This window comes from Neofelis nebulosa, chromosome 4 (genome assembly GCF_028018385.1).
Source record: "Neofelis nebulosa isolate mNeoNeb1 chromosome 4, mNeoNeb1.pri, whole genome shotgun sequence".
NCBI lineage: Eukaryota > Metazoa > Chordata > Mammalia > Carnivora > Felidae > Neofelis > Neofelis nebulosa.
Window position 1 is genome coordinate 107,092,983 of NC_080785.1, and position 12,065 is coordinate 107,105,047.

Here is a 12,065-nt window from a genome sequence, read left to right on the forward strand (position 1 = left end):
ATTGATCTCTCTGTCTGTTCTTTTACCAGTGATACAGTCTTGACTTCCAGCTTTCTAACAGATCTTGAAGTCCGGTACTGTCAGTCTTCCAACTCGGTGCTTCTCCTTTGATCTTATTTTGGCTCTTCTTGGTGTTTTGCTTCCATAGAAACTCCAGAACTGGTTTGTCAATATCCACAAAATAACTTGCTGGGATCTTTATTGGAAATGTATTGAATCTAGAGATCAAGTTAGGAAGAACTGACATCTTGACAAAATTGAGCCCTCCTATTCATAAAGTGGAATCTCTCCATTTATTCAGTTATTGTTTATTTTTTCTAAGTTTTGTAGTTTTTCTCGTAAATAGATCTTATATATAATTTTATTGGATTTATACCTAGGTATTCTGCTTTTGGAGCTGCTAACCTAAATTGTTTTGTTCTTTTAGTTCCAAATTGTGATTGTCCTCTGCTGGTGGATGGCAAGGGATTGACTTGTATAGTAATCTTGTTTCCTGCCACGCTCTGTCGCCCTGGTCACTGTTACAGCATTAGATGCAGCCCCAGTGGCCCCAGTGTGGACAAGGCTGAGGCCACAGGACTCCTGCAGGTCTGCAGCTGTGAGGGAACCCAGTTCCCCACAGGAGGCCTTTCATACATGGTGGGCGTTTGCTTTCAGAAATGTTGGGGAGGGAATTTCGGAGTCTGGTGGAGGCCTGGGTTCGAAATACCTCCTTTCTGCATCTCTTATCTGTAGAATAGCTTACAACTGTGGCTCTGTGATGGAGGTCAGTGAAACATATAGCTATTTTCTTCCTCTGTACAACGTGCATTGTTCTTCTCTGCGATAACTCCCTGTCTCTCTGCCTCTTGCTCAGCTAAAGTTCATCTCTCTGGTTTCACAACGAATGATTTTGTGTTGAACTCTTTTCAGACTTATCCTTGAGGGGTAAGTTTTATGTGGCCAGAACAAAGGTGACAGAGTTTGCCCCAAACAGCGAGTACGTTAGAACATGAAACCCCAAAAATGTGGAATGTGGCTGTGTGAGTCCTGGGTTCAAGTCCAGGCTCTGCCACTCAGGGTTTTGACCTCCGGCGATGCACTCAGCCACACAGATCTTAGTATAATGATAATGATCTCTTGCCACAGCATGGCTGCAGAGACCAAGTGAATCTGACATTGAAAACTGCCTTGGGAACTATAATGTGGTCACCCACAAGGTTGTTGTTTGCCTGCCACTGTGCTTTCATGGAAAAATGCTCTTCCTGGCCCAGGAGAAATGGCCTTTCCCCCCTGCTGTGACATCTCCACTTGTGCTCAGCTCAGGTTTACACCCCAGCCCGCACACCTCTGGACTGTGCACTTGGCTTTAAAATATCATCTCCCGGCAAGCTGCCTGGCAAGTTTCTCCTTAAGCATCATGGTTATCAAACATTTTCACAACAAATGTGCAATTAATAAATGGATCAATGAATTAGTTACTCGTAATTGGGAACCATAATCGCCCTTATTTTTAGATGTTAAAGCTTTTTGTTCGGGGCACCTGCGTGGCTCTGTCGGTTGAGCCTCTTGACTCTTGGTTTGGGCTCAGGTCACGATCTCACCACTTCACGAGTTTGAGCCCTGCTCGGGATTCTCTTCTCTCCTTCTCTCTCTGCCCATCTCCCTCGCACTGTCTTTCTCTCTCAAAATAAATATATATATATGTGTGTATGTATATATGTATATATATACATGCACATATACATACATACATATATGTATATATATACATTGTGTGTGTGTGTGTGTGTATGTATATATATATACATATATATATGTATGTATATTTAGAAAACAAAAGCCTTTTCTTCTATTGCAGGGTATCATTTTTAGGTTCACTTTATAATCTCGTTCAGTAACATGCGGCAGTTATCATTGGTTTGCCTTTGTGAAGGGTGGCAGTTCCCAGGACTTGAGGCAGGACCCTGGAGTCTTCTGTGAGCATCTGAGCTGAGCGTTTACACAATGTCCTTTTAAAATCTCACGTTTCTAAGACACATGGAGGCGGTTCAGTTTCCACTCAGCTCACTTCCTGGGCGACGAGGCTGGGAGTGGCATCAGGACACAGATCCGTGGCCAGAGCGAGGACAGAGCCAGCAAGGAGCTCCCCAAGGCCCCACAGTGTGGGACGACCGTGGCCAGAAGGCGGTCAGACTGTCCCACTGGCGATCACTTCAAGGAAATGGATTTAGTGTTTTTTCTTAAATTTTGTTTTTTAAAAGTTTATTTTATTTTTGAGAGTAAGGAGAGCAAGTAGGGGAGGGGCAGAGAGAGAGGGAGACACAGAATCTGAAACAGGCCCCAGGCTCCAAGCTGTCGGCACAGAGCCTGAGGCAGGGCTTGAACTCACGAATCGTGAGATCATGACCCGAGCCGAAGTCGGACTCTTAATTGACTGACCCCCCGGGCGCCCCTGATTTTTCTTAAATTTTCCGAGTCTCCTCCCTGTCAAGCTGAGGAAGCCGCACTAGGGAGTGTTAGCAGGAGTGGGCGGCTCCAGCAAGGACGCACACGTCTTCTCCTCCTTTGGGCCCAGGCCCTGTGGGTTGTTCTGGCCTCGGTGACTGTTGGGGTTTGGGCCGCACTCTTCCCTGGTGCTGGGAAAGCCGCGGCTGCGTGTTCCATCCAGAGAAGGCGTTACCAGGCCTTTGGCACGTTTCCCAGAAACGTCAGGTTGTGTTCTTAAACTAGCCATGTCACGACATTTCTTTTCTTTGTAAAAGAAGTCTGATCTGTAAGTTAAAGGAAGGGAAGACACTGCAGAGGGAGGAAGTGAGTTTCCCACATGCCCTGGATGTTTTTCCTTTCTTCACGTCACATAAGAAGGTCGCCGTTTTTTGCACACGATGTGGGTCTCGTTTTTAGTGGCTGCGAAATGGTCCATCTCGTGGTTCGGCTCCTCACGGTCGCGCGTCTGGCTGTTTCTTTGCTTGACTTCTCTCTGGCTGCTCAGTACAGGCAGCGCTGTCTGCATCACGTCTGTTTTTCTGAATCTTGCATCGCTGTCTTAGGACCCACATTCCCAGAAACGGGCTGGGTGAACCCGTGTGTCCCTGAGGCTTTGATCCCTAGGGGTCTGATGGGTGTGGTCCCACTGTACGTGGTCGCCCCCACTTGGAGCACTGGTCAGGGACAGGGTCCCCCCAGGACAAACCCCCTGGTCTCCTGGAAGGCAGGGGCTCCGGGACCCTCGGGCTCAGCAGAGCAGTCCCCGGGAGGGGCAGCCTCCCTTTTCTGCTTTGAGGAAGGACCACGTGGCTCTGCCCTCGGGACTCAGATTCCCCAAACCCCGACTCCTCATCAAAAGGCCATTTGTGGTGCCGAAAGGGAGTGGGGGTGAGATTGGTGGCAGCCTGTTGTGGCTCAGAGCCAGGCCATGCCAGCTGTGTGGGATTTCACTGTAGTTAGATCAGAATTTTCTTTTTTCTTTTTTTTTGGAACCGCATCACAGTGACAGGATTGAAATCAAAGGCAGAATGTCCACCCCCCGAAAGTCACAGTATGGTAAATTTTCCAGGCACCCATCCAGCTCCCGCTTTCACACTCATGCGTGTTATTTTATACACCTGACCGTAGCACGGATGTGGTTTCTAGTCCGCTTTCCCCATTAACCTCTACCGTGTGTGCGGCTTCCAGAAAGAGCTGGTGTACTATCACTGCGCGAGCCGAGGGCGTGAGGCGTGAGGGTTCGAGCACCTAACTCAGGAGGTGGCTACGCGCCAGGGCTCCGCTCGCATCCGTCTTCTCGTCTCGATACAGCACAAGGAGGAAAAGAAAATGTCTTCTCCTTGTGCCGAGAATTCCTCCCTTTCTGGCTTCCCTGCGAACCACAGCGCAGCGTCAGCCGCGGCCCCCACACTCACCTGTCACATTGGTTGTGAGAAGGTTGGGTTGGTCGCCCTCCTTTCTAAGCCTTCTCAGAAGCGGGACCTCTGGGTCAGCGAGTGCAGCCCTGTTCTCCGAGCCTCCTGATAAATGCTGCCCGGTTATCGTCCGCCAGCGCAGTCCTGGTTCACGCCCGCGTTTCGTAAAAGTCCGTCTGGTCAGAGCGTGGCAGGGGCCGAGCGCTGGGCGGCTGCAGTTGTGAGGACTTTGTGTTGACCCACACTCTACCCCAAGATGGCACCTGTAAAGCTCTCAAGGTCAGATGGCAGCTGTAGGTCCCCTGGGGATGGTGGAGACGGTGGCCGCCAGCAGGGAGCAACGAGGTGCGTCTCCCGTTTCCGCCTGCCCCTGATCACCCCCTCCTGGTGGGAACGTGCAGGTGCAGGTGCGGGCGTCTAAAGAGGCGTCTGCGGTCGGGATGAGCACGGGGCGTCGTCTGCAGGCATATCTGTGGCCGGGGACAGTCGCACACGGTAAAGTCCACAGCTCACCCTCCAGAACGTTGGCCGACATTTCTCAGGGAACCTGCCTGGTACCCAGTAGGTTCTCGGTAGGCGCTGCAGCGGCCAGCACGAAGCTTGGGTGGCACGGGGGCTTGGACACCCAGGGGCTTTGAGGTTTCTGGCACCTTCCCGGCACCTCCAGGCCGCAGTGTCCTCACTCATACGCCCCTCCACCCGGGACAGGGTGCAGACTGGGTGAGATGGTGTCTGTAAAGCGTCTGTCTCGACCAGACACGCACTGAGTGTCCTCAGGACTGAGCAACATCAGCGGAGCTCGGGGAAACGGAAACACTGGTGTTCGGGGTGGAAACTTCTCTCTGAACGATGCTGATGGCACAGGGCATGGCTCACGACAGGGGTGAAGTCTCCAGCTCCCCTTGGCGAGGGCGGGAGTGAGCGGATGCTTCGGGGAACTTTGCAGAGAAAAGTTAGTGTCTCGGGGGAAACTCCCCGCTGAGCCTGTCGGAGGCTCCTTGTGGGGGACGCTCCGGCAGAAGACGCCGCCCGGGAGGTTTTCTGGAACCCGCTTCCTTCATTCTTAGCCTTTCCAGTTGGGCCTGTTCCAGAGACTCTGACAATTGGATTCGGCTGGCTTTTCCCTGCTACGTCGGTAAAGAGCCTGGCCAGCAGGCTTGTAGCGCCTGGCACCCCGGGATCGAGGGCACGTGAACCTGTTGGCACAAACCCAGGTCTCACCGAGGCACTGAGGCTTCGAGGCCCAGAGCTTCCCAAACTTTAAAAGTTAGCTGTGAATTAGCTGTGGCTCGCAGCATTTGCCTGGAAGGCAGCGGATGGCTAGCAGCTCGCCGGCTGTGGGCACTCACACGGACCCTGGCGTCCGGCCGGCGGGGGCGTGGGCAGCTGTGCTCCGGGGGACACGGTGGTGGTGGTCGGCCAGGCAAGGCCGTGGCTCCTGCAGGGAGCAGGTGGCAGGCAGAGTGACGCAGACCTCCCACGCACCCCCAAAGCCCGACGTCCGCTTCTGCATGAGCTGCAGGGATCCGGGCTCAGCGCCATCGGGCTGTTTACTAAGCTCCACTTGCACTCAGCAGTTTGCTTCCCCTGAGAGAAGCTGCTGCAGAGAAGCCCCCAGCCCGTGGCAGCACGTGGCACGGGCAGGACAGGCTGACCGGCCTGACCCACGCGGATCACACAAATGCCTCCCTCTGGCACATTTGCTTATCTGCGGACTCACGCCCACACTAAGGCTGGGGAGGGGACCCCAGCCCCACCAGGGATGCCAGGAGACTCCCGGGTTGGGGCCTCAGGGCAGGTGTGTCCCCGGTCCCTCGCTCCCCACGCCTTTGGGATCAGGGGCCAAGGGCTCTGTGCCGGGGCACCTGGCAGGGGTCACACTAACACGGCGTCTCCCCGTTGCGTCTCGCAGCCTGCAACGTCTGGTACCTGAACTCGGTGGAGACGGAGTCCCTCACCGGCCACCAGGCCGTCCAGAAGGCCCTGAGCCTCACGCTGGTCCAGGAGCCGCCTCCCTTGTGCACTGTCGTGCACTTCAAGGTGTCCGCCCAGGGCATCACTCTGACCGACAACCAGAGGAAGTAAGTCCCCAGGGCACCCCCGGGGCCAGACCCCCCCACCAGCCTGCGCGGCCCCTGGGGACACGTCCATCACCCGCACTCCCCTGTCCTTTCGCACCTCCCAGGAGCCATGCGCAACCCCCTGATATTCAGCCCGAAGGTTTTCTTCTTAGGATGTGGTAAAATTGTCAGAAGAGAGAGAGATTTGGACCTTTGAGTATCACACACGTGTGTATAATTTTTATTTAGTTAAAAAAAATTTTTTTTAAGTTTATTTGAGAGGGAGACCGCACAAGCGAGCAGGGGAGGGGCAGACAGAGAGAGAGAGAGAATCCCAAGCGGGCTCCACACTGTCAGCACAGAGCTGGATGTGGGGTTTGAACCCACGAACCGTGAGATCATGACCTGAGCTGAAATCAAGAGTCAGATGCTTAACCAACTGAGCCACCCAGACGCCCTGCCTGTGTAATGTTTAAACACAAAAATCTTTTAAGTTGATTCTGTAAAAACACCCGGGGACCATGGTAGAGCCCCCCGGTCTGCTCAGTGTCCGTACATGTGATGGGTGGTCGTCCCGTCTCAGGTGACACGGAGCTCAGGTGACCTTGCTAGATACTATTTCAGCGTAACATGCGCTAATAATAATCGTTCATCATAATCCAGACGTTATATAACAGGTGATGACCTTAATGTGTCTAGATGGTGTCTGATTATCCGGGTGATAGACAGTATCTCGGTGGCCTTCATCAGAGCTGTCACCGAGTGGTTTCTACGCAGTAGGAGTTCCGGCGGGAACAGTGTAGAGCCCAGCCCGAGGAGTCAGGTGCACAGACAGTGCCTGGTCCTCCCCTGCCCCCGCGGAGCCTTTGACCTCAGGATCGAAGGCATTTCAGATGCACTTCCCGTTTACCTGTTACGGAAACAGACTGGTGTGGTTAGCAAGAGAGCCGGGTCCTCAACAGTAAGAGCAGAAGAACGGCAGGAGCTTCACGGGGCACAGGATGGGTCCCCTGGCACCCACCCTCCCCGGCGCAGCCCGACCTATCCTCGGCACCCGCCCCGCAGCCAGTGTGACAGTTCCCCCTGGCGCCATCAGGTGCATCCTCATAGCTGAGTTGGGCTCCCGTCCTTGACGACGCCCTGTCCCCAGCGAAGAAATACGGCTGGCGATGGTGGGTGGTTCGCGGGCTGAGAACAGGAAGGCCAGGCTCACTGGCCCCTGTCTCGGGGTGCCAGGGCTCCCGGGCTCAGTCCCGACCTCCACGTGGCTGGCACTTGCACAGGGTTGCCCTGCTGAGAGCTTCCCTCTTGCCGAGAGCTTCCCTCTTGCCGAGCACCAGCTCCCCCCACACCCGCTCTGTCCACCTCTGATGGTGGTACACAGGGCTCTTTGACCAGTAATAAAACCACCTTTGGGGGGGGAGGGGCTGCCCCACGCATCACCGTTGCCCTGATACACGGTGGTGGGACCCTGTCCCCCTCCGCCCTGTCCCCACAGGCTCTTCTTCCGGAGGCACTACCCCGTGAGCAGTGTGATTTTCTGCGCGCTGGATCCACAGGACAGGAAGTAAGAAATCCCTGTGTGTATGAAGCGATGCGTTAAGCATCCTTTGCCCGTTAAGTTAATAAAAAGACTAACGTAACTCTTCCTCCTCTTTTAATCTGCAAGGTGGATCACAGACGGCCCCTGCTCGAGGTAAGGTCCCGGGATGCCGCACCTTCTTTCTCCAAAGTACATTCTCTTAAGGGTTTGCAAATGGGGTTTCCGTCAGGAAATGACTGAATCTCACCAGCGGGTTTGGGTTGTGCCGTAAACAAAACTGAAAGTATCCCTTTCCGTGGGAAGGGCCTGCCCAGGGTCTGCGTTTCTGCGGGCTCTTCTCTGCAGGCACAGCACTTCCATTCGACCTGTACGTGTGGTCAGGTAGCGAGGACCAGATTGCGTGGCTTTTTGGCTGCTCAGAGTGGTGTGCGCGGTGGGCACGTCAAGGTCAGGGCGGAAGGAAGGACTGCCCATGTGTGAGCATGAACCACACGGTGGTCAGTGTTTCCCAGACGCAGATGGTGGGCTGAAACCGCACGGCACTCCCAGAACTTTCCGGAGCTGTGTGCACTCCCCAGGCCGGCTTCCTCGGTGTAACCTAAATTTGATTGCCTGGAATGTCACATCACAGGGGTCTGGCTCTGGTGTCCCCATCTTGCAGTGATGTTTGTCTCGGGGTCTGATAAAGCGCATGGAGACCCCAGGTGGGGCCTGGGCTGCCCCGCTCTGGCACGTGGGGCTGACGGCACTCGTGCCTGCGTGGAATGTGCGACGCCATCAGGGTTACTTGAGCCAAGCCCGCTTGGAAACCGCTAAACAGGAACAGAAAAATCCTTCATTTTTCGAAGATGGAGAAGGGGCTTTGCCAGGGAACCAGACAATGGAAGTCACTATGGGAAGTTGAGGGCTCACGGAAGCCTGTCCAGACAACAACAGTTCCATTCTTCTAAGAAAAATAATTAGATGTGCTGTGCTTCTAAGAAGTCTCCTTGGTAGCGTGTTGTCTTGACTGGGGTGTAGGGGGCTGGAGAGGGGAGCTCTGACCCCTGGAGGTGTGAGCGCTCCCCTCACCGCCCTGGTGCCCCGTGAGGTCTGTGCCCCCATGTAACCTGATCGAGGAGAGAGCAAGCCGCTTGCCCCCGTACCCGAGGACCCCAGCCCCCCCTTGGGACACACCCCAGTCCACATGCTGGGCGGGGGCCCAGGAGCCCATCCTGTCCAGAGTCTGCAGGATTCTGGCCAGGAATGGACCAGGGCAGTGGCCAGCCACACACCTGCTTGACCTGCAAGGTGGGCAGGTGTGGATGGGTGTTGGACAGGTATAGACAGATATCAGACAGGTGTGGGCAGGTTGTCGGGCAGGTGTGGACAGGTGTCGGGCAGGTGTGGGCAGGTAGTCGGGCAGGTGTGGGCAGGTGTCGGGCAGGTGTGGACAGGTGTCAGGCAGGTATGGACAGGTTCTTGGGCAGGTGTGGACAGGTTGTCAGGCAGGTGTGGACAGGTGTCAGGCAGGTACGGACAGGTAGTCGGGCAGGTGTGGGCAGGTGTCAGGCTAGGGGGCAGCATGAGTGGCGGGTCGCGGTGGCTGCAGTGTGGGAGGAAGCAGACGGACGCTGGCAGTCTGACTTCGGCTTTCCTTTTGCAGAGTTTTCGGTTTTGTGGCCCGGAAGCAGGGCAGCGCCACAGACAACGTGTGCCACTTATTTGCGGAGCATGACCCGGAGCAGCCCGCCAGCGCCATCGTCAACTTTGTGTCAAAGGTCATGATCGGCTCCCCTAAGAAGATCTGAGCCCCTTCCCGCCAGAGACAGGAGGGGGGCCGGGGCGTCTGCCGGGTAGCGGCTGGTGAGCCTGACGCTGCAGCCCCAGGATGGGAAGGGGATCCCTCTCCGGCTTTACAGATCTGAGGACACAGCCCGCCCTCTCCTGCCTCCCCTGGAAGACTGCTTCCCACACATTCCTGCTGCCAGGTGCTTCCCGGGTGGAGGCAGCTGGGCACCTGCAACGCCCACCTGGGCTCCACCGCGTTGGAAGGGGCCGTGTAAGGAAACGTGTTCCTTGCACGCCGGCGTCTGTGGGAAGGAGGGCGCCCGGCCCTTTGGTAGTGGCCCTGCAAGAGCAGCGGGGCCATCGCCGGTTCGAAGGGCCCCGGTCCGTCCCGTGCCCCCGGGGGGAGACCTCTCTCCTCCACGACAGAGACGCTGGCTAACCGAGAAGGGTTTGCACGTCTGACGAAGGCTCGTGCAGGTCAGGCCCTTCCGGAACTCTGGGGAGGGGACAGTGCGATGGCTGTGAGGACGGGGAGGTCACCCGATGATGTCAGAGAGCCTCGGCCTGGCGGGCGGTGGTGGCCCCAGCCTCCTGCTCACATGCCGAGTCTGAGCGGCACACTGGCCGCGAGAGAAGAAAGAAGAGGGACGTGAAATGCCATTTCATGTAATTTATATTCTGCTTATGCCAAATTATTTATGATGACACTTTCCTGTTGCTGGACGGGACGGGTCCCATCGCTGTGGGCCGCGGGGCCGAGCCCGTGTGGGTGCACAGGTGATCGGGGGCCGCAGCCCCGACAGCCTCGACCGCCTGCAGCCTGATGGTCGACGTTGCATTTCCGGGCTGCGGGTGACGTCCCTTCTGGGGAGGAAGGTTCCGGAGGGTGGGTCACATTTGGGTTTAGACTCGCCCCTCTGTGAGCTGCCGGCCACTCGTCCCGCCTCTGCGGCCCCCGTGGGATCCTGTGTTTCTAGCGTCCTGAGTGGAGAGACAGGAGGAACAGCACGAGGCTCAGACCTTCCAGGCTGTTCTTGAGCTGAGGGCCGTTGCTCTGCACCACCTTGGAGACCAAGCCAGCTGTGCCGTTCGTGCCGAGGGCCCTGCACGTCCCCCGGAGCGGGAGCTGGAAGGAAGGCCTGGTCTTCAGTGTAAGGCGCCTCTCGGCCCCGGGAGCTGCCCGCCCTGCCCGGCTCTTCAAAGTCCAGACCAGCTCTTAGGCCTCCCAGAGTCGCTGGCAGCCACACAGGAGGGGGTGGGAGTGTGTCTCGTGAGGTCTCTGCTTTAAGCGGGTCAGAGACCGACGTGGGGCCACACACATCCCGAGTGTGTGAGTCCCTGTGGGCGCTAAGAAGGCGGACACGGTCCCCGGCTGGTCCAGTAGCTGCACCGATCACAAGTGCCTCATTTCTGTGCCAAATGTTTGCCTTGGTCTTCGCGGACCTTCTCCGCCGACAGGCGTAGGGGTGGCCATTAGAGACTCTGTGGGTGTCTCCCGGAAGCCTTGGTAGCCCGGTCCTCGGCAGAAGCCACTGGCATCGCAGCTTTCCCTTCGTGGCAGAAATTCGGCCAAAGGGACCTGAGCCTGAGATGGCTTCTACCCAGTTTGACCCAGAGACGGCAGCCTGGGTCCCGGGTCCTCCCGATGAAGGAAGAGAGGGCTCGTTTAGAAATCCGAGCAGGGGTGGGTATGGGATTCGGGAGCACAGGCCGTCGGATGACCGAGGCATTGGGGCCTCCTGTGCAGTCCCTGTCCGGAGCATTCCAGAAGCCACACCCGCTTGCTTTTTGAACTGACTGGCCAGCTGCGGCTTCTCGCAGGGGTCAGGGCGTCAGGAAGTTCGCTCCCTCTCCAGAGCCAAGGGAAGCCAGTTCCGCGGGTTCTGGCGAGCTGGTATGACACATTTCTCCCTGTTACACACCCGTTTCACAGAACAAGACGACTCCACAGACTGGGGGCTCAGACCTCGGGGAGCCCTGTCCCGCCCCCCCACGCAGGCCAGGGGTCACTCCGCGGAAGACGCTGTCCCTGACATCTGGCCTCCGGGCGCCAGCAGGCACAGGGGTCCTGTCCTGGGGAGGTCACGAGGCCTGCCCCCCACAGTGTCATAGCCAGGGTCCTATTAACCTGCTTGTTAACCGTATGCTGTATTCCTCCAGTGCTAACCTATAACCACATTAAGTTAAACCGAATTTAAGGGTCTCCACGTGTATCCCTGGCGTCCTAGACCTCACGTCTCCTTATCTGCCTTACTTATTAGTGGGTATTTTTACTTTTCTTACATTGTAAAGAATATATCCAGTATGTAAATGAATGTTCTATAAACCTTTGTATAGTCATTTTCTCTGCTTCTCAAATATCATCTCTATTCAGAGTATAATAAAATTATAAACGTGGCAAAGCCTCGGGGAGGCAGGCATTTCTTGCGGTGGATGAAAGTGTGCGTGTGCGCGTCCATCTGTGTGTGCGTGGGCGTGTGCACGTGTGTGTCTGCATGTGTTGAATCGGGAGTTTGAAGCTGACTTTTTTGTGGGTCCTTGGATTCCATGATAAATTAACATGTTTTGCCTTTAGGAATGCATTTCAAGATTTCTGCCCAGAGACCTTCGAAAACTTACATTCGAAGATACTAAGAACTGAATCATAACATGTGGTGCTGCTCATAGATACTGATCCGTTTTGATGTTCAGCCCCCGAGGGGACTCTTCCCGCGTCTACAGAGTTGAGGCCTGAACCTGAAGTCTGGTGGGTTCACCTGTTGCTTCAATAACAGATGCTGGTCGTGCCCGGAACCACCCTCCTCGGTC

General features: G+C 55.9%; 1 protein-coding gene across 14 annotated transcripts in view; it reads left to right on the forward strand.

Annotated features, from left to right (window-relative positions):
- Positions 1-11,659, forward strand: part of TNS3 (tensin 3) — a 218,945-nt gene extending 207,286 nt beyond the window's left edge. For 13 of the 14 annotated variants that reach the window (XM_058725604.1, XM_058725600.1, XM_058725599.1 and 10 more), the window contains 4 exons: positions 5,797-5,965; positions 7,443-7,511; positions 7,614-7,640; positions 9,133-11,659. In XM_058725604.1, coding sequence (XP_058581587.1) covers positions 5,797-5,965; positions 7,443-7,511; positions 7,614-7,640; positions 9,133-9,277 — 410 coding nt within the window. In that variant the 3' untranslated portion in view covers positions 9,278-11,659. The remainder of the gene's footprint in view (positions 1-5,796; positions 5,966-7,442; positions 7,512-7,613; positions 7,641-9,132) is intronic. The other variant, XM_058725601.1, reaches the window with a different exon arrangement.
- The last annotated feature ends 406 nt before the right edge of the window (positions 11,660-12,065 follow it).